Source organism: Diadema setosum, chromosome 2 (genome assembly GCF_964275005.1).
Source record: "Diadema setosum chromosome 2, eeDiaSeto1, whole genome shotgun sequence".
Classification (NCBI taxonomy): Eukaryota; Metazoa; Echinodermata; class Echinoidea; order Diadematoida; family Diadematidae; genus Diadema; species Diadema setosum.
The window spans coordinates 37,127,277-37,150,642 of record NC_092686.1 but is presented as its reverse complement, the minus strand read 5'-3'; the positions used below and the strand labels follow the sequence as shown (position 1 = coordinate 37,150,642).

The 23,366-nt window shown below is 39.4% G+C and overlaps 1 protein-coding gene across 1 annotated transcript in view; it reads right to left on the bottom strand.

Moving 5' to 3' along the window:
- LOC140244683 (plexin-A1-like) overlaps nucleotides 1-19,593 on the bottom strand; it is a 33,964-nt gene extending 14,371 nt beyond the window's left edge. Inside the window, exons 1-17 of the mRNA XM_072324303.1 lie at nucleotides 19,577-19,593; nucleotides 17,975-18,092; nucleotides 16,511-16,644; nucleotides 15,010-15,177; nucleotides 13,867-13,969; nucleotides 12,897-13,157; nucleotides 12,199-12,384; nucleotides 11,331-11,562; nucleotides 8,833-8,975; nucleotides 8,244-8,365; nucleotides 7,481-7,546; nucleotides 5,779-5,850; nucleotides 4,868-4,934; nucleotides 4,261-4,407; nucleotides 3,431-3,584; nucleotides 2,648-2,751; nucleotides 1,853-1,949 (exon numbers count right to left, since the gene is read on the bottom strand). Of these exons, the coding sequence (XP_072180404.1) occupies nucleotides 1,853-1,949; nucleotides 2,648-2,751; nucleotides 3,431-3,584; nucleotides 4,261-4,407; nucleotides 4,868-4,934; nucleotides 5,779-5,850; nucleotides 7,481-7,546; nucleotides 8,244-8,365; nucleotides 8,833-8,975; nucleotides 11,331-11,562; nucleotides 12,199-12,384; nucleotides 12,897-13,157; nucleotides 13,867-13,969; nucleotides 15,010-15,177; nucleotides 16,511-16,644; nucleotides 17,975-18,092; nucleotides 19,577-19,593 (2,191 nt within the window). The remainder of the gene's footprint in view (nucleotides 1-1,852; nucleotides 1,950-2,647; nucleotides 2,752-3,430; nucleotides 3,585-4,260; nucleotides 4,408-4,867; nucleotides 4,935-5,778; nucleotides 5,851-7,480; nucleotides 7,547-8,243; nucleotides 8,366-8,832; nucleotides 8,976-11,330; nucleotides 11,563-12,198; nucleotides 12,385-12,896; nucleotides 13,158-13,866; nucleotides 13,970-15,009; nucleotides 15,178-16,510; nucleotides 16,645-17,974; nucleotides 18,093-19,576) is intronic.
- Nucleotides 19,594-23,366: the final 3,773 nt, after the last annotated feature.

Below are 23,366 nucleotides of genomic sequence, written 5' to 3'. Positions count from 1 at the left end.
CTGTTAAGTAACAACTCATTCAATTTTTGGCATTGTTTTCTGGAGTGAAGAAGGACAAACATTTGGGAGAAAATGTAATTTCTACAGTCGATTACGGTGTATTCCAACATATGGCATGTAGTCCTTTAAAATCTCTGGATGATAACGAGAGAGGCTTGTTACAATATCATGTAAGGACTCATCTTCTACGTCATCTTATCAAACTTGGCTGATTTGAAGTGATGCCAATATGCTCCTGATAGAAATTTTCACAGTGGGAAGCTGCTCAGAACAATGCAATGAAAAGAGATACATATAAATATATACATAATAGGAGCTTCACTCGTGAGGGGTATACAAATATGTATACAGGGTAGTGAGTGGCTTTGTGGAAAGCGCGTAAGTTATATTTGGTGTTGCTATTTATTTTGTTTTCAAGTTTCCGGCAAATTTCACATCCTTGCCTCACCATTCAATCTGATGTACCGGGCCTGTTTATCCGATAACCACATGGAATAAGATTCAGTGAACCTGGGCACATCTGGGGGGAACGAACAGTGACAGTTTGACACAAAAACAAATTCTTCTTTCACTGAAGTGCAAATGTAAGAGTCACAATGAGACAAGGGGTTAATTTTGCACATGTCCAATCTCTTTGCTTCTGCAGACAAGATACATGCCATTACATCATTAGGTAAAACACACGAGATTCACGATTCACACATGACGTCCACAAAAGCTCAGCTGCTAGTATATTGCACAGGGGACAAGCCCACAGCAGCAATGGCCAAGTTAATTAATGGCAGGTTCAAATTTTAAAAAGCTGGGGTGTTGGAAACAAAAGTTTTGGGCAGGGGCGTACAGCTGGTTGGAAAATATTAAAGCTGAGAGCAAGGCGGTAAGCAACGAGGAAGAGGTAAGAACAGACACGAGTCTCCTCTTTATCAAACTTTGACACTTGTGTCTATGCCGTCCACCTTTTGTCATCGAATGCTAATGAGAGAGAGGCTGTAAAGTAATACATTGTACATCTTGCCAGATCTCAAGGTTGTTGTCTCTGAAACTGGCCTCAAACCTTTTAACAGCATGTTACAGATGAAGGGAGCAATACAGAAAGGATTCCACATGACAAAAAGAAAACAAAACAATAGTTATAAAACACAAATTTGACATGTATGTAAGTACCACAACACAGACAAACTACAAGGTGTGCGGTATTCAATTCCAAGGTGCTGTATTTCAAAAGGGTGTGCAAATGTCCAACATCAAAAGACAGAAACACACTGTGTACTCAAACCAAACAGGGAGAACATGAAAATAAAACCACTTCCCCTATAAAGACAACATCACTGTTTATTTCTTATTTGTATATCCACAAATATAACTATGTATTTTCAAGTATATGAATTGCCATATGTGCACAGAATTTTGTTCCCTCTTTAGATAACTTTGTAAGTTATCTTTATGCAAATTGGATGATTTTTAATCATTGCTAACTTGTCCTATAGTCTCGCAAACTGAATGTCATCTTCGTTAAGGATTTTTTTTTTTTCAATTACTGCTTTTTCAATACATTTTGGTGTAACTTTTCATTTAAGATTGGATGACAAGATTGGATGACAAGTGTGATACATGAACTTGCTGCGGCAAAATCCATACATCATCAGCTACTGGTTGGTAAAACTCATCAAATGTACAAAAATTCAGTCCCATTGCCAGCGCAAACGATTCAAATCACACCTCGGCTTTTCTACACATTACTTCCCGCACATCCTTCACTTGACACACAAAATGCAGACACTGCTGAGAACAGGTAGCAACAATTCAAAGCAGTGAAGCAACCACCATTGCAAGATTGTGATAGAGTACTTACAAGTGAAGGCCAGCTCTGTTTTGTCCAGGGGACCTGGGAGGTGGGGTGAGGAGACCTCTTCCTTCTTCACTATGGCAACCGACGACCCGTTTGAAATCTGTTAAACCACAAGGGATGACAGAAACAACAACAAAATTGTGTCTAGTGAAATCTGAAATATCTATCATGAAACATGAGAGGCCTCAAGGAAGAATGCCACAACGCATATTTTTTAAGTCTTCCCGGGGGAAAGAAAATGATTACGAAGATTAATGACAAAAGTGTTCCAACTTCAGATAAGAAGGCAAAACCATTCTTTTTCACACAGTTTGTGTATGACTGGGAACAGCGGCCTTTATACAGTGAACAGGGATGAAAATGCCACTACACAAGATGTAGCTTGCCTAAAATGTTAAGTGCACAATCATGTAACTTTGAATATCCTCTGCTGCAAACACACGGATTGTGTTACAAATTAATCGGTATGGTTGAATAAGACACTTGATAGTACAAATACAAAAAATCAATACTTTTTGTTTACGAGAAGCATGCATTACCCAATTCCAAACCCTGAAAAACTCAATCTCCCAAAAAAAGAAAATGCATCGTGTTGTCAAGTTTGAAAAAAGAAAAGTGCAACTGTCCCTAAAACCCACCACACACACACACACACACACACACACACACATACACCAACTACACATGAAAGAACTTGTTTGGGTCTCAAAGAATGCTTCAATATGATTCTAATGCTATACACAAGGGTCACCCTAACTTCAATCAACCCATGGGCTGAGAGTGGTCAGTGGTTCTCACCTTGTACGTCCTAACGGTGTTACTTCGCACCCAGATACCCCGCACGTCGGTCATCTCGTCTTGATCCCTCAGCACCACTTGACCATACTGTCCATTCAGTAATACTGTACAGACAGACAGACACATAAACATACACACAAATATAGAAAAGAAAAGAGATGCATGAACAGATAGACAGACAGACAGACAGACAGAAGGAAAGACAGATAGATAGAGGGAAAGGGTAATTAACAAATTTCTAATAACTGACAGTTGTGTGTATCTTGCACTTGTTTATGCTTGCTTCTGTGCAGCGATGATTCAGATTGAGTTTCCTGTAATAATCACATTTGCTTGTTTGCTATTGTCTTCACATAGCATGATTTTGCTTGACCTTGCTAATAGTAATTCTTTGACATTTTTCTTCCCTCTTATTATATGTACATAAAAAAGTCCAATGCTTTGATGCTTCTCTAGATACTTTTAAAGTTTTTGTAAAACAAATATGACATGAAATGAACAATCCTGTTGAACTTTTATCTAGTGTATTTCAAAACATATTTCACAAAAACTGCCACACCTTGAACAGTAACATTAACATTTGGACGGAAGGTAAGGTTCAGAGAAATAAAACATTTCATATTTTTGTCAGCCAAGCCACCTGATTTAGCAGTTTTCTTTATGGCAAGTTTTTGAGACGAATATGGTGACAGAGCAGCCTCCTCCACATGATCCCTGTGTCAGTTGCCATGGCAACAATGGATCTGTGACATCATCACTCCATAGTCTCCTCCCAAGACTCACCCAGGTCAACCTCGTATGACCTCAGCTGCTGCGAGCGCTGCCTCTTGCAGTAGATGGCATCCAGGATCTTTTGCTTGGCCTGGGTGATGGTGTCTACGTCCAGCACCTTCACCTGCTCGGTCACCTTGTGGTCTTTGTCCACCACTTGGACCGTCTGAAGGGAGAACGAAGAGAAATAAACGAGAGAGAAACATTCACACTATGACAATGTGGATGTCCAAGAATACATGTTTGAATATTTAACGTAAATCTTTTCCAGACTACAAGTACCTTTCTTTCCCATTACATGGAAAGTCATGTGAAATATCTCCCGAGATTTCAAAACATCCAAGGAAACACGTTGACAATACTTTCCATCCCCGTCATATGGTAATCTTCAACATTGTCTCTTCAGTACAAAGTCCTGTCTATTCAGAATCCTCTCTACATTGTATTTGTTGATGGCGTACTTTATGTTTCAAATTAGGTAGGAAAGTATTGCACGAACGGAACTGAAATGGCGAACTCATGACGTGTGACTGGTTGAATTGTAATCATGTGACACTCATCGTTGCATCGTAGAACACTCTTTTGCAACACATCTCTGAATTCATGCACGGAAATAAATGTCATCAACGCACTTTAAAAGCTACAACAGAAGGAGCACTATTCTGTCATACATCACTCCAGACTGCATAACCAATCCTCTTGCTGTTCTGATCCACCTCACTGAAATAGATAATATCGCACTTGGGCCAATTATGCACTAGTCGAGCACATAATCTAGCATAGTGAGTCCAAGCTCAGGCATATATTCAGACACCACTCAGCTGGTGGTTGCTTGCACTTACAACTTCATGGAACGTGATATCTTCGTCCAGCAGATAGTCAAAGTTGAGGGAGTAGTGGGCTTGGCCAGTGATAGCATCTATGGGACCCTTCTCACACTGGCCCTTGATGGCCTGGTAGAGGACATACAGCGGGTAGGCAACCTCTTTCTGTTGGTCAAAGAAGAATGAGATAATCAAGTGGAGAGAGAAACTGCAACATGATGAATGAAACAGCCAAGATACATAGAATTAAAACTGAAATTTGATGCATTCTATGACAAAGCTGACTTCACAGAGTACTGTAAAAGCAGAAATGTTTGTGTAATTATCTCTAAATGCTCAGCTTGGTGAGATGTATCTTGAGTGATTGTAATTTCACAGATGGTAATGACAATTGAGCACACACCTCAAACAGCTCAATGCTGCCACAGCAGTCAAAAAGTCTTTGGCAGCACAAACTACACATTATTGTATGGTAAAATATATCTGGTCTGCATTAAGATGGCAAGTTCACTCACACTACAGAACTAGCGGGTGTGAAGAAAACTACAAGTAACAGTTATTTAAGAGTCCTGATAATACACTGTAATGTAATCAAAAGTAAACAAGAGTGTAACACAGGACTCACCTGAAGATGTTTGTACATGCAGAGGGCAATCCAGTTTGAGATCAGCTTCTCCACAATACTTTCAGTCCTGGTGGAAAAGTACATCATGCAAAAGATGACCATTACTCAAGTGAAGCGTAATGCAATGATAAGAAATATCTTGTGTTATTACGGAGGGAGCAGCTTAGCCACTCATGTGGTTTGTTTGTAATAGATGGGGGGGGGGGTGTTTCATCAATTTAGTCAGTGCTGACAAGTTGTCAGTCTCTGACAATTTCAGTAAAATCCTTGGTTTTGATTGGCTGAGATGCTCTGGTCACTGACTGTTACTATGGTTATTGTCAGAGACTGACAACTTGTCAGCACTTACTAACTTGATGAAACACCCCCCTGAAAAGTAAATGATGGCTGCATTTATATGAAACTCAGATCCATACATGGATGATAATGTTTTATTCAGACGGTGGCCAATCATGGATACCAGGTACCTCCTTCTTTAATATTTTTAAACTTATCAAATATTTGCTTCTCTTTGGGAAGTGGGGGGGGGGAATTAAGGATCAACTGGATGTTAATAATGGTTTGCTGATAGTGGTCTTGTGATAGTCTTGCTCTCAATATCCAATTTTTATTTCTCATAAATTTGGATGGCATTTTGCTCCATAAGTGGCTAACTTTCGTCATGCATCGTTTTTTTTATGCACTTTCAGCTCTGCAATATGTGCTTTGCAAATTGCAGTAACCTGTTAGAAACATGAAATACAACAGAACATAAAATACACCCTGTACACAGATTTTGTGCCAGTGCAGAGAAACATTGCCCTAAAACATAAATACAGAAACCCACATGTGCAAATATAATATACATGTACTTGACAGGACCTATGTGCCTTCCTTTCTGGCAGGCTACAAGGGGTACATGTGCTTCTCACCTCCTGAATAGCTGCTTCAGTCTGTTTTCATCTGATTCTTCAATTTTTTCCTCCATCAATCTCAGCATGACGCTGGAAGAAAGTACACACAAAATCATTTTCATCCCGAATCATTATTTCACAGCAATGCTGGTGGTGCCAACAATAAGAAATACATCAACATTTTGCAACCTGTCTTTCACTGTACGAGCTAGTGCTTTGGCCGTTTGTACAGCCTCTCCCAGCATGGCTGAAGTTATCATCATCAGCATCACTGTTCTTACAGAACATTTTACACTTGTACTATTTACCCTTTCAATGAAGACCACTAGCATCTCTACCATAAGTGACATCATCTTTATAACCAAAACAGCCAAAACTTTCACTGTTCCTGCCACCGTTACCATGGAAACAGTATATCTACCATCCTCACTTCTGTCAGTGCTATGACACTGCTGTGCTGGGCTATGAACAACAATATCTCTATTTAGTTTGACTTTGAACAGATAGATGTATATCCTGACAAATACTTAGTAGACAGTCCGCCAGATAGACAGAGAGTTAGATAGATAGATAAATAGATAGATAGATAGATATAAAGAGAGAAATAGCTAAATAGAGAAACAGACACAGAAGATTGATAGACAGATAAACAGATAGGTAGAGAATCAGATACTTGTAAATAGAGATAGATATATAGATAGATAGATAGATAGATAGATAGATAGATAGAAAGATACATGAAGATAGATAGATAGATAGATAGATAGATAGATAGATAGATAGATAGAGAGAGAGAGAGAGAGAGAAATAGATAAACAGATAGACAAATAGATAAACAGATAGAGGTAGGTTGATTAATAGAGAAATAGATAGATAGATAGATAGATAGATAGATAGACAGACAGACAGACAGAGAGACAGACAGAGAGACAGATAGATAGATAGATAGATAGATAGACAGACAGACAGACAGACAGACAGACAGATAGATAGATAGATAGATAGACAGACAGACAGACAGAGAGAGAGACAGACAGATAGATAGATAGATAGATAGATAGATAGACAGACAGACAGAGAGACAGACAGAAAGACAGATATATAGATAGATAGACAGACAGACAGACAGAGAGACAGATAGATAGATAGATAGATAGATAGATAGATAGATAGATAGATAGATAGATAGACACTGAATTTTTGATAGTTTTATATGGCTGATAAGGAAGCAATGAGTGCTTGTTTTGACAGCTAGCAACCACAGGATTGAAGGCTTGAAGTCTTATCCAAAGGACTATAAAAATATGAGGATACAGTCTAGGGGCTCAACCCCTGCAGCCAGCGGGGGCCTTGAACCAGAGACCTTGTCATCGAGAATCTCTGGTTTTATCCACTGGGCCATAACAGCTCCTCAACAGAGGGGTAGATTGATAGATGGATGGATAGATAAATATATGGATGAATATAAAGAATGTCTTGGAGATAGATAGTAGTTATAGATATAACTATAAATTTGATAAAGATAGCTACAAACATTTGAGGATTTACAATACCAATCACATCAGCAAAAAATAGAATAAAGAGACATACAGTATAAATATAACAAAGAGAGAGAGAGAGAAAAGTGAACAGCAGCAGATAACAGGTGCATTATTGCCCTGCCTGGAAGTCAGTTAATCCCTAATAATGAACATGGCATGTCCAAGGGCTGCGTACTTACTTTGTGAGGTAATGGAATTTTCCTTCAGTTGTCAGGATCACAGTCAAGAGTGATGCAATATTGACCCTGTGCAAGTGAAGAAAATGATGGTAGCAGAATCATTTCATCAGATGAACTCACACCAACATTATTTGAAATAATTGTCTACTATACTCTGAAATCACCATAAACTTTAATACAGGACTTGCCAGGTCCAGATAGGCAGTGAGTTGAATAAGAACAGAAAAAAAAGAAGTTTGTGGAAGTACATGTACCAGTGTGATAAGAATTAAGACAATTATGATGAAGAAAGGTGCTGAATTACACCATGAACCATGTGGTTTTCACGACATAACATAATCCAAACAAAAATACAACAAAATTGACTGTCTTAAACAGTTAACTGGAAAGCCTCTGCTTTCCCATGTGATCTCCACACTGTGATCCCTACAAACCACCACGTGTAAGGCCAGCACTTCACAAACAGAATTCATTGATCTTGAACTTTGACCTTTCAGGATTGACCTTTCTCTATAAGGGGAGGCACCTTGAATTTACAAAATTAAAGGGGGTGCACGTGCCCCTCCCTCAAATTTTTTCCTTTTTTTATTTCTTTTGTTTTAACAAGAAATCAAGAGGGAGCGCGCACCTGGTGGGCCCCCCTCTAGATCCGCCACTGATAAAGTGTAAATATTGAATAAATAACAAAATGATTAAGTTCCAATTCCACAAGAGTGGGGCCAAGAGTAACGTTATTGACTCCTGTCGAGCGGTTGAAACTGACCTGTCCTTCTGCTGCAGCGACTTGGCATCGTCCAGCTCCCGGATGTAACTCATGAGGAACTCCTTCTCGCCGAGACGCTTCGAGAACGCCAGCATGGCCTGTCTGACATGCTCCTGGGGTAGCTTAGTGGTAAGGAGGGGGGAGAGAAGGTAAGAGGGGACACACCAAAGAGAACATTGAACTTTACTTCTTGGACTACCATGCTTGGAATGCCATTAATACTTCTTCTACCACAGACTAACTGCTCGATACATTACGTCATTGATGCTTTGAGAATGTGGTTCTAACAGGGTTAAAGCAAAACTGACAGGAATCAAAACACGGGGGGGGGGGGGGGGGGACAAAGACAAAAGTGGACATCAAAGAGAACAGTAAACTTTACTTCTTGGACTCCACGCTTGGAGCACCATTTAAGGGTCGGTATAGTTTTGGTTGAGATGGGGCTTCACGTTTCCAACTTTCCAACTAGATAATATTTTTTTTCATACCAGATTATGTGGGGCTAATACCAGACCCAAAAAAAAAGAAAAAAGAAAGAGGCAAAGTTACACGTATGTCTGTCACTAGCAAGAAGTGATTTTGAGTTTACCTCCGGATCCTTAGTCATGGGCTGAACCTTCAGACCCCAGAACAGCATGTTCCTGATGTAATCCGCCCCGCTGACAAACGGCATGCCCACACCTTCAAGCTGTTCCTTCAGGCCAGACATGTCCCGCTGGAGGTCGTGGAAGGCTGTCGTGGTTGGGAGAAAAGATTATGGGCCGTCCATCATCCATTCAAAGTCCCAGCATTGTGCTTTCAACTGCATACCTTCTCTTACATTTGTCATTCATCCAGTATTGGCCTTTCAGAAGTTGAGACCTCCAGAAACACTCGTTGATGCAGCACTAATAACATCAACTGCAACTTACAATCACTGCAACTTAATCATGCAACAGCTAGGCCACATTAAATCAGCTAAATCTTGCAATGTGTACCAGGTACCTTTCGTAGATGTCATAAGGCAAAAAGGCTCTAGTTCAAACACTTAAGCACTGGAAAATGAAAAACCTACTAATTTGTAAAATTAACTGCATCACTAGAGAAACTTCTGATAAGGGTAAACATATTCACTAGTAGATGTACAATGTGTACTTTTACAAATCAAAATATAACAGAGTTCTTGTATGCTAACTGTAAATAGTTAAAAGTGCAATTTTACAACATTTGTAAGTTGACTTTAGTGAAGACAGTAAATCACACAAACAGAATGTTAGAGTTTCGTCAAAAATTAAACCTAGAATTATGATAACTCTAAAATTGCAGTCTCTCAATTGAAATAAAAATCAATAATATCAATAATTAAACTACATGTTTGTGCATACTCAAAGTGGCAGCAGTCATGATGTCATCTTTATGTTCATACCAAGGGAAGAGTTGTGAGCTGATCGACATCATCACCTATTCCAATTTGCATGCTTTCAATAAAAATGTGAAACTCTCCAATTCCTATTAATTTCTTGATCGTATGATGAAACTTCTATCATTCTATAATCACTGGTTTTACTCCATTTATTAAAGCCAAGAACATAAACGTGTGAAATCACACTTCTGAAATAAGAGAAACAACATACAATGTAGCATCCAAAGTAGTAACAGCCTTCAACTCGACAGCTTGAGTTCTAATTGCCTCTATCAGTCATAGCAGAGCCTTGGTACCATAATGTGCCTTGCCCACCACATTCCCTTCTGCAAGACGAGGACCTGCTTGCGTAACAAATCCTCTTACCTCTCATGCTATAACAAATCCCTCTCCCAAACAAAAAAACAAACAAACAAACAAAACAACAAAAAACGAAACATAACAAAATCCAGAGGAATGTTTTCCTATAAATTCAAACACCCAATTAGGGGGAAAATACCCACAGTGACAAATGACTCATAACCAACACCACTGTGAGTGAAGGTGAGCTTGGCAGCTTTATACTTTCAGATTTCCACTGCAAATGCCATTCATCAGCTAATCAGATTTTGGTTTTATTAAGAAGGAAACCATAATCCTATCTTCTGATTCAAGAAAAAAAAAAAAGGGAGAGCTTTACGAGCAGAGGGAAGCCCTGACTGCCATGTCCTTCATTCTAAAGAAATCATGAGCACTACCTCCCCCCTCCCCCCCCCCCCCCCCCCAATCCCTTCCAAACCCTCTTACGTTGTTCAGGGCTAATTCCTTGTTCTATAAACATTTGTCAGACTCAAGCACAACTGGAGGACAAAATCATTGTTCTGGTATTAAAGTAGCATCATAATGGCCTCCTAAGCAGGAGATAACATGGAAAAGTTTCCTGACGTTAAATGCTCAAAGCTTCTTTGCAGATTTACGGACTTGAAAGTATTTTGATCTGCAAATTAGAGCAAATGCACACTGCTGGAAGTCACTTCCTTTCGCTGAAGTTAAATGTTGCGAAGATAAGCAGAAAATGAGGATTGAGATGAAGAAGAGAATAGTTCCCCCGAGGTGTGTTTACATGTATGCAATCTACTCTAGGAATGTATAGACTCATGCATTTAGATCTTCAAATTAGCGGGCAAACATGTATTGAATTCCTTTCTCTTTACTTTCACAAGGGTTTTTTGGAAAATGCTTCAGCAGGGGATGAAATTTAAAAAAAACTTCTTGCGGGGTACATGTGTTAAGCTTCCTTGTTGCTAATGTGTGTGGACTGAAGCCTTTAGATTGACAAATTCGCAAACAAACACTGAATTTCCCCATCCTCGCTTTGGTATCACAAAAATTAGCAAAGAAGGTTTTCTGCACAGAATTAACACAGTAATCCTCTTTAAGTCCACGCTTATCTTTCCAAATGTATAGATTCAAGTCGTCTGCTTCGATTAGTAGGACTTAGTAGAGCTTTTTGTGTACTTTGGTGTCCAATCCTCTGTCAAATTTCTTGGCAATGCCAATCCAGTAAAGTGCCTTGCCTACGGACAAAACTGCCAATGCCAGAGGATTTGAACCAGGAACCTCAGAACTGAGAGCCAGTGGTCCTCTCCTCTGAGCCTGATGGCTGCTTTGGGCCTCAACTCACACCACACTGGGTCATGTCTCACCTTCCGTGGCCTTGTCCTTCAGGCGCACCTCCAGCCTAATGAGGGCGTCCTCCGCCGACTTCAGCTTGTCCTGGTGCACCCGACGCCCGTAGATGGAGACAGCGATGAGGATGAAGATGACCGCCACGACGACCAGGACGGCGACCACGATGACCATGATGATGCTGAAGGAGTTACCCGTTGAATAGTTCACGTAGCCCAGATGGAAGCGGAGGTTGCTCCCATGCAGTACCTGAGGCGATAAACATACAGCTTTTTCTTCACTTGCTACCATTTAAACAATATATTCCATATCCAAACACTTAAACTCACTGGTTCTGAAGAGATTCTGTCCTGTGAGGTGGTAAACCACAATTACTACATGTATGTAGGCAGCTCACTGTGGACTTGCACAATGGTTGTTTTGAAAGATGCTCTCTTTAAAAGGATCTAAACATATTAACAATTCCTAATCTATACAGATAAATGATTAATATTCACTCAGGCTATCAAGATATTGCTCCCCGCAGGCTGCAGATCAAACTGATTCCTTTCATCTGTTGCACTATAGGTTCATCTTCATTAAACTGTTTTCTGCATCACTGGCAACAACATACTCAGACGCACAACAGTTCTGCACAACGTGGCAACAAATTACAAGAAATCTCTCATCCTGAACTGAAAGATTGTTCTAAAATGAAAGCTTGAAGGCAATGTACACAACACATTTGATGTAATCATATCCTTGCAAAAAGACATACTTTCCCTTGATTTTTTGTTTGTTTGTGTGTTTCTTGACCGACACTGGTCAAATGTCCCCCTCTCTATAATAGCTATGGGCACAAAATATTGAATGATTTTACTGTCATCACATAAACAAGGCACTCACGGTGACTGCTGGGTATTGCTGGAAGGTGCCGTTTCCAAGGACTCCGAGCTCATTACCCGCAGCAGGCTGAGTGAGGGGAGGCTCACAGTACAACTGGTCGGCCTCGATACTCAGCACCTTGCAATCCTCTGGGCCAATCTTCACCTGCACATCTGACTTAGTAACAGCGCTGTCCAGATAGGATCCCTGCCAAAAGATCACAGAAAAAAAGTCAAACCCTATTTTTTAATAATTCCTCTGTAAGGACAGATACGTGTACTCATCTATGATTTTTTTTTTTTTTTTATAAGTTGGATAATTGTATAAAATGATATATGTCAACAGTTTTTGTTTTAATTGTATATGTTGGGTCAATGTATTACATTGTTATGGTGTATGCGTATGTGATATCATATTTTCAATTGCACCTTGTGATATATTTTTGGGTGTACTAGTAATGTGTTTTATGTTTATCTGTTGTGATATCTGATGATCTGATGTATGAAGAATTTCCATAGTGGGCAATAAAGTAATCAACCAATCAATCAATCAATTACCCTTCACTCTTGTACGGTCACATTTTGTCAGAAAAAAAAAAATGGAAAAAATGCACACGAAATCATACATGTAGCTAGAGCAACAACATAAATGCAGAGTGATGAATGAATGCGTTCCAGGGTTCAATACTTCAATCTTTACCAGTCTGTACGTCAACTCACCGTTAGCTTCAGTGCTGTGTCTGCAGCTATTGGCCTCAGGCCAACAAAAGGATCGTAGACAGGGTCAGGGTAGATGGCAAGCGTATCTGGGAGGTCAATCTCAAATCCGTCCAGCGACAGGGTGAGACTTGCCTCCTCCACATCACTCCTCCTCCTCCTCTTTCGCCCCACCTCTCTACTGCGTCGTCTCCGAGATGACTGGTTGGCGGATAGGCTTGGACTCGGGCATACCAATTCATCATCCCCTTTGGGTATACAGTGCTTGGGAGAAAAAAACAAAATAAAGTCCAGTACATTTTTGAATAGCTGTAAAAGTTTTAAAGTGCCATGCAGATACTAGATATTTAAAAGAGGCAATCTGGCAATCTTGCCATCCACTCCATCAAATATGATATATCTCACATACTAGTTTCTTAACATCTCCTTGAAACAGAGGAATTACTTACATGCAATCTCAATTCCTTCTAGACCTTTTCTTGACCCCACTTGGAACAATGCAATGGGTGCATAACCAAGATAGCTACTCTGAGCCACCTGCAAAATCAACTCAATTTGTTGAAATGATATACTGGCAGTCAGTCAGCCATATTCCATATCTCCAACTATCTGGTCTCATTTCTCCATGAACCTCAAGAGTCCGTGAGAAGTTTCAGGTAATTTGTCCAATCTCTTTACGATGTCAAATGATTTATCAGTTTGCCTTGAATACTTTATCTTCACCTTCAAAAATGAGAGTTTTGCTGTGATTTGGGGGTTTGGATTCAATAAGCCAGCTGCAACGTAAGTGATGATCACCATGACATCTATCTGTTGGTTTGGTTTTTGTTTGTTTGTTTTTTGCTTTGCTTTTGTTTGTTTGTTGTTTTGTGTGCGTGTGTGTCTGTATGTGTGTCTGCCTGTCTGTCTGTTTGTCTGTCTGTGTGTCTGTGTGCGTGCTGGGAAAGGTGCAAAACATGAAGGCAATTCTTACCACTGTGCTGGATACCGGTGGCTCCGCGGTGAGGGTTGCTATCAAGAGAGCCGTCTGGACGATACCAAATCCTTCCCCTCTTATGGTGATGTTGATTCCACCACTGTCATTGACACCAAAAAGAAGAAAGACGGATAGGATCAAGGATATGAGTATTACATCCTCTCATTGGCACCAGTTGATATACATGGGCAGAAAAAAAAAAAAAATCAATGTTATGTGTTAAACAGCCCAGGACGGACATGACAGTGATATGGAAGTCTATTCTTAACCAAATGATATCTCTGTGTGTGTGTGTGTGTGTGTGTGTGTGTGTGTGTGTGTGTGTGTATATATATATATATATATATATATATATATATATATATATATATATATATATACATATATATTTAAAAAAATACACTAAAACAGTGTCAGGGGTAGATCAAAGGTCACATTCCCTGACCCTATCAGTTAACTACTAAAAATTACCACTCTTTTTGGAAGACAAACCTTTTCTAGTATCAAAAAGGAGAACTCAGCACAAAAAAAAAAAAACATCAACAACAACAGCCCCACAACACTACTGTGAAATGTGTTACTGTGTTGTGCTGGTAACTTTGTGGGGGGGGGGGGGGGGTAACACTGACGATGAGCAGATTCTACGGAAACAGGAAGGATACATGGGAACATGGGTGTGCTGGATGGAGGAAGGGAGTAGAGGAAAAAAGGACGATGATCACAGAGAGAATTGAAGTAGCAAACAGGTTCTGTCACCACCAAAACCTTTAGAATCACTGAACATGGAATTCCCAATTTGGATAGACTCTGAGACTCTGAAGTTTTCTGGAGGTTGGAACACTTTATAGCACACTTTACCTAAACAGCAAACTCCCCCCCCCCCCAAAAAAAAAGAAAGAAAAACCACTGTGTTTGATATGTATAGGTATCTACACACTTTGAGAAATTGGCTTTTAGCTGAGATGTAGGCAAGCATGCAAGGGAACAGGTATTCAAACACAATTGGTCAATTCATTAATGTAAAATGCTTGAATGTAATGCAGAAAGTTTCATGTTTCACAATACCACCACACTAAATATCTTATTTCAAAGTTTCTCTACTTAACACATGGTCACATATGACTGAAGAATTGTACTTACGATGCAATACTTTTCAGCCCTTGGACAACAGCGATGGTCGGGTTTGATCTGTAGGTAAATTGCTGAATGGATTGCCTTACGGCCCCGTCAAATTTGAGAATCACAGCACCGGACGAGTTCTCACTTGCTCCGCTGGTCACGCACTGAACTAGTGTCTCATTAAAGGGCCTAGTCAAGTACAAGAAAAGCCCACAATCAGAGCAAAGTCACGGACCAGGACTCTTACCCCATTACAGACGAGTCCTGCATATTCACAGGCTGGGGTAAACGGGGGAAATTGCATGATACATAGGGAAATTTGTACAGTCTTCATGGGTTGAATTTTGGGCAGCTCTTCGACAGAAAATGTGCCTGCCCAGCTCAAAATCCACAAAAAAGTATGCAGAAATGAATTTCCACTTTCTTACACACATTAGAAGAGTAAGCTCTCAGCTTCAAAATGATATACATTGTATGACTTGTTAAAATTGCACCATCCCACCTCATTCAAAAAGTGATTGAGCAAAGAGAGTTAGGAGGTGCAGTTTCATAGAAAAGGGCGAAAAGAGGATTTTAGGGTCACACAGGCATCCTGTGCATATGTATTAATTTCCCAGTGGAAGCAGTGCTTATGCCGCCAAAAATATAGTCGAGAAAAACTGCTGCTGTGTTGATTTTGGTTTTAAACCACCAAATTTTGATAAGAGGTAGAGAAAAGATTACACTCTCACGTAATATAAACTTTAAAAATTTGAATTACTCCATCCAAATGACATGTTTTGGTTCTTCACAGAGACACAGCTAGAATCCAAATCTGTGACTTTTTGTGGGTTTTGAGCTGGGTGGTCATAAATAGTCCTGCTGTTGCCATAGATAACACATACTGTAGTAAAGCAGTGGTTAGCATTGTCATTCTATTCATATACGATATGCATGTAGGATATCATTTGAACGAAAAGTACTGTCTGTTCCTTACACTCTTGAAATAAATGGATCATGAAAATAATGATACAGAAACAGAGACAAAATGGGGTCCAATATATTTCATTGTATACGCGTATCTAAGAGCTCAAAGGCACTGAGGAATGGATAATCACATACGGCTACTATGCATAATTGACAATCTATAGCCATCAGGATGGTCTATTGACAGTAGCAAGCTTCACATGCCAATGTGTCCAATTCAACATTTCCTTCCTAAAGGCACCCATCTCAGATTTCAGCTTTTGAGCGCTGATCAGTAAAAGAGTCATAAAACAGTAACGAGGACCAACATTAAAAGACATGAGGCTTTCATGTGCTTCAGAGGCATTGTCCTCTAATGTTCCGCACTCTCAATGATGACAAAAATATGGGTAAACACAAACTACTATTAATCGACTGACAGCTATAAGCATATAACAACTAAAACATTCATCTCTGCATTCACGAATAGAAAGTGAAACTGATAATGCTGCAGGTCTAGACAGGCAATATCCGGCAAACAAGGCACTACTTGGTACCTGTGACTTTATGGACTCACATGACTGTGCAACTGGACCCGCCCACACTGGCCGTAATGTTGCGTCCCGTGTGGAGCGAAGTCCCGCGGATGGAGATGAGGGTGCCCCCATTGGCCAGTCCTTCTGACGGACTGAAGCTCGAAATGGACGGATCCTGGAAGTTCAAATAGATAAATTTGCATTCTGCTAATTTTGGGGAACTTTAACAAAACTGGCATTGAAACTGATATAATTTCAGAATGACATTTTCTCACACAGACAAGACTGTATGACCTCTGCATGAAGTCCATCCTTTGTGTGAATACACATTTTTATATAAAATGATTGAATTTATAACATTGACCAGAACCCCATTGTAAAGAGAAAGCCAATGATATCTCCTACGTGTGTCATGAACTACATAAGAGGCAGGAAAAAATTGAAAGCTATTTTATGGCAAAGAGCACAAGGAGCTACGATATGAAGCTAATAATAATAATGATAATATTGATATGGCCTTCTTTGTAACCTCTTCAGTGTTGGCACTACCCCTACTCAATCAGAGGACCCTGTTAATTATCATTACCCTACCATTACCAGGTAACCATTTATGCTATTAAAATAAAACACCTTTGTCCAATGTAATGTAAACATAGAGCTGGGCCTTGCTAGATTCATAATCAGGAAGAAAAGGTCAGGTCACAATACTCAGGATATCCATGCAGATTTAGTCAAACCAACAAGGTATGGAGATAAATACTGTGGCGATGGACCGCCATTCATCCACATTTCCTCTTTTAAGATTTGCACCATAAAGCTACAGTAGATCTTCGGGATAATGGGTATTTCCTATGACATAATGACAGTGATACATGCAGTACAGCGGCATGATAATGCCATTTTGTCACTGGATGCAAACAACAGGATTAAAGGATAACTCTCACTCTAATGGTGATCCACCTTTAATAGTAGTCAGCTTACAAGAAAAAAAAAAACAACTGCTTTCGCTTTACATCCCCTGGAAAGGATATTCTTGTGCGTTCCCTTCCCTATAGAGTGGTCTGGAGCTGCTTACTGTAGCACCCTTGTTAACTACCTCCCACCTCCTAGCCCCATTTCACGTACATTTTGAATGAGGAGAGCTTTTATCAGGACCAAATCCTAACCCTTTGCTCACAGATAACTGTATATACCGTGAATGAAATCTATGGGATTTGGAGAAATAATGATGTATAAAGCATATGTACAAATGTCTGAGATCAAAGATAGGCCCATAGAAATGCTCCAGAAGCATCTGCTTTTATTTTGTACCTTAATACAGCCTCTGCTTCGTGCACGAAGCATTTGTGTGTGCATGTTTTCAGTTGATGTTATTTTTCTTTAACAGAAAAACATTACCCCACAATAAGAATGCAACATTCATGAATCAGGTCTCTTCACAAGAGATCTGTACTTTTCCTACAATAATGTATTTTGAACCATTATCTCATGCAATGTTCACCCACCCTGTAAGAAAAGGTGACCATGCCCCCACTCCGCACTTTGTTGCTGAGGGAATCGCGGATGGTGATAGACACGGCTGCCTCCACCTCCTTTCTGATCCCAGAGGTCACACAACTCACCCTAGGGAAATGTAATGTGGGAGAGACAGAGAGTGAGAGAGACATAATTAGCATCATATGATAAAGAGATAGACATACAAACAAACATACACACACACACTTGTATGATAACTACAAATATATATATATATATATATATATATATATATATATATATATATATATATATATATATATATATATATATATATATATACACACACACACATGTAAATATATATATGAGTGTGTATATATATATGAGACAGATATTATTATATGACCTACATAAATACTGGTCCGTGATTGGTCATAAAGCAATCACATGACTAGCACAGTGTGGACAGAAATCATTATATTGCACATATTGCAAGCAGTGACGTGATGTCACACATGTAATATAATCCCAGAATTTGACTGGCTGCCCACAGAATGAAATAATGCATATTTTGATATCTAAACCATGCAATATAACCAATATTGCCTCTCTATTGTTGGAATTTGACTACTTTACAGTCCCTTGGGAGATATTTTTTTTTTTCTCTCACAACGACAGTATCCCACAGCGCTTCCAGAAAATTTAATCTCCTGGGGAAAATATAACTCTCATGGGGATATCAAGTGTTATACTACACCTTTAAAAAGGCAATATCTGTAGTCTATTCATTACCTGCCTATCTAGATAAGAAGAGAGGAAGAGAAAGAGAGAGAGAGGGAGAGAGGGAGATTGATGGGTACATACTAGTAGGCTCAAAGATAATGAGAAAAAAAAATGAAAAATTTGAAGGGAAACAGCATATTGATGAAGAACAGAATTGAAAACAACTGGGGGATTTCTTGCAGAGACAGATGAAGAATGTACAGTGCAGAAGGAATATTTGTTGACAGTGATTATCAGAGAGGTTTTGCAAAATATTATTGCACTAAACCAGAAACATGACATATTCAAAGGTAACACAACAATAACAATGATATGAATAGCACTTGATATCTTGTGCCACAAACACCGACTTTAAACTCTCTTTTAATAGTCAACATTCAAATCTAAATGTGTATATATATCAATACACTGTAGACAAGAATTTAGAAAGTAAAGGATAACATGTTCTCTAAATTATTAATCCACCATTCACATAAGTGTCTGTGACACACATGCCATACCTTGTAATAATGGACACCCACTAGTAAAAACTTTACTTTTAGACCTGAGCATTTAAAACACAAATGTTCCTAATATATTTAGCGCTGGAAAATTTGCATTAATCATTTTAGAAGGGAGTCTCGCTGTAATTACTGTGTCACCTCGGTGAGGACATTGGCGGGGATAGTGAGTCACAAATGGAATGATGAGATTGCTTTTGATGCATGTTACATAAGAGCTTTCTCCCCTTGAGAGGACATCAGCTGTGTCCAGGGCAAAGCAAGGGGGAGGGGAGGCTTATACGCCCTGCCCCATCCCCCCCCCCCTTTCCCTATTCATCATTGGTAACGAAATTAGACCCCCACAACACAGCCTCTTCCATGATTGCTGATTTCAGTTAATGGAGCTTCAACGGGTATCTACAACACCACTAGCATGTTTGCCGCAGAACAGTCCATATTTCCTTTGGGAGTTTGACAGGAAATAAGTGTCCCCAAACCTTTTAGCCTAAAAATAAATCCTCCTCTACTCTCCTCAAAACAAACAAATGAAAATGCCTACAATAACACAAGTCAGTCTCAGCAGCATTATTTTCATCCTGGTCACTCCAGTACAAGTTTGTTTGTTATCTGAGGAAAGAAACCTGGATTTGTATTTGCTAAAATGCTGTCTACAGTTCAGGGATTGTTAAATTTAGACATGAATCCATTATGAAAGTCCTGTCAGAATGGTTTCATTAAAAAGAAGAAAATGCTAATAATCCTTCCAACCTCAAGATATTTTTAGTGAAAGTATGGATAGAAATAAAGGAAAATAGTGCCACAAGAAGGACAGGTAATAAATTTCCTGTCCCTGATAATCATGTACTATAAACAGAATGACATAATCAGGATGACTATGGTTATCATGAGTAATGTGATAAACTTTAGAATAGTACATTTTATCATAATCATCATTCTTCTCTTCCTTCTGCTTGTTCTTACTAGTATTATTATTATGATTAGCATCATTATCACCATTTTCATTGCCATTACCAATTTCTTCATCAATGTAAAATATGTATATATATATACATATATATATTCATTGCCATTACCAATTTCTTCATCAATGTAAAATACGTATATATCTATATATATATACATTGTATACATAGGCAGATAGATATAGAGATAGAGACAGAGGGAGAGAGAAAGAGAGAGATATATAGATAGATAGAGAGATGGATAGATAGATATATAGATAGATAGATAGATAGATAGATAGATAGATAGATAGATAGATAGATAGATAGATAGAGATAAAGAGGGGGAGAACAAAGCTGATTATTAGCATTTTTAAATCCATTGCCTGGCAGAGGACTTCTAATCTTTTTCCAGACAATAATACCCCTTTAATCCCTTCACAGTGCTAACCCACCTGGTGCCCACTTGGTAACTGCTTTCGAGCCCAGTGGGGTCACATGACACGGAGCCAATCTGAATCCTGATGATGTCGTGGAAGGTCAAGCCGAGGTCACTCCCAATAATCTCTACCAGGGTGTTGCCTTCAATGGGGCCGGAAGATGGCATTATCTGTACAACGTAAACACAGCTCAAATTTATCCTGGGGAACTTTCCTTCTTACAATTAGGTACTACTGAGGGAAAAAGATATGTGGGCAGCAAAACTGTGTCCTTATGCAAGAAAAATGTGTTTCTAAAAATAGGATATGTGTCAAGTATAACCGTGGCCTTATGCAAGAAAAAGGTGTTTCTAAAAGAAAGATATGTGTCCAGTAAAATTGTGGCCTTATGTAAAAAACAAAAGTGTGTTCCTAAATATAAAAAAAAAAAAAAAGATGAACACTCTCATTGATAACACTGGCATATGAGTTTTGGCACATTTCCAAGAACACAACAATAATGAATAAAAGACATATGATAAAAATTATCTCAACTTGTCCTACCAGAAACATGCAGTGCCATCTTAGTAACTTTAAAGGGGCATTCCAGACGATTTTCATAATTTCACATCATGTAGTACATAAATCGACAGCTACATGTATAGATTCGTGGAATCTATTGTGGTCCTTGAGCAGAGAAACCAATAAACTGAAAATCTTAAACAAATTACACTGAACAGTGTTGATGACATCAGAGCCTCACACATTTCAGAAATGTAGCAGTATAATTCCATTACAATGCTGCTTGCTTGACAAGTTCACCTGTGAAGACTCTATGCATGCCTTCTTCTTTTGTTCTGCTTCCTTGAGCCCCAACTTGTGCATTCTTATGGTGAGGCTGCCATGTCATCATCCTTGTTCATTGCAATTTGTTATGAATTTTGAAAACACTCCCATTTCTCATCCCAATCACTGTAAATTCTGAAACTCTGTACTCAGTTTCACTAATTTATAATTGTTAAAATGTAAAAGTTTGAAAATCATCCGGAGGTCCCCTTTAAGTCGTCACATTCAGTAAAAATGCCGAAAGAACCATTAAGGAGTCGCAATCTACTGAAGATCACAACACCTTATGGTTTTTTAACAGTGCACTATTACATTACCAGCATACGCTGTAAACAAAAACCGATATGGCTATTCTGTGGAGACTAGCTCCGTGCTTTTGAATTTCATTAGCAACAGCCCCAATTTTTCTTGCAAACCAATAAGGCAGTCATAACACTGCTTTTAAGAGCGATCTTGACAGCCAGCATACGATCTGGCCCCCACTGGGAGTGGGCCGTACCCACCCTCGGCTGTCCTGGGTCTGTAAGGAGAGAACGCTTGCTGACTTACCGAATACACCACAGGTCCCGGGCAGCTCTGGTTCGATCTCTGCGGAATCCAGTCGGCGCCGCCGCACTGGGGGGAATTCTCGACGATGCACGTACTGCGGCACCATCCGCACTGCAGGACGGAAGGGGTGACGGTCGGTGACAAACAGCGACTGCAGCTATCCCTCTCAAAAGCACAGTTATACAGTGTTACTGTGGATATTGGATAAGACAAGACGTAAACAGCAGAAATGATAAAGGACTCTCTGACAACTTATCACATTAATCCATCTCCTATATTACTCTCTCCTTTCTACAAATCCTTTAATTCGTTAACTCTTAGTGTGGCAAGGCGTAAGCCTCCTGCGCGCCATATCATTCTGAATCCACAATACATAAGAGCTTCAGGAAAACATTTTGTATTTCAAAGCCAAGTAACTTTTTATGAAGCGTTTATGCTAGGAAGGCAGTACAGTAAAAATTGCAGAGACAACTGCAAGCTTTGCCGTTCTGTTAATATCAGAACAAATCTACAGCCATGACACTTTCAATGTACTGTGATATATTGCAATATATTGATCGGCGCATGGGCCGTTAATCGAGTCAGGTGCGTGAACGTGGTACACCACGAGTTGATATTGAAGTCATCGTGTCTTGGCAATTTGTTTTATTTCACACTGACCATACACCAGCATGTACACTTGTACACTGGACCTACTGCTTGGGGGTGTCATCCTCTGAGGATTCCTCTTCAAAATGTCACTGACATTATCTATATATACACGGTAACCAGGCTGCTAGTGGGCAGAGGATATAGAGAGCTCAATCTCCCTGTCTGTGATAGCTGATACAGTGTCTTGTAAGACATGGGGCATGCTTTCGATAGTGAGAGATTCATGTCAACATGTTGACAAATAGGCCCTTTTAAAGGTCTCTGTGCACATCACACGCGTAATCCCTTCATTCAGATCTCTTCGCAAATGCGTGTTGACGTATGAACATGAGCTCCACTTTTATACTGCCTGGAGTCATGTAACATCTGGAAAGCTAGATTACAACATATGAAGCTTGCACAGTACATGTTATCCCGCATATAGCCACCCTCACAATCACTGAAGGTAAGAGAAACAAGACTTGTCGTAAAAGTCACATATGATTTCAACACAGTTACACAGGAAGTATTGTGAAAAACATTGCACATTGTACAATATTACTCCAAGTCAGAATTTTCCAGGCAGCATGGCTGATTTGTGACTCCTAAACACATTTGCTGCCATATAATGCACACCTAAGATGCTGGATCTTGGACGACAGGATATGCCGGCCAAAAATGGACAATGACATACAGTAATTGCATCTTAGATCCAAAAAGGCAATATACATACAGTGTACTTCTGGA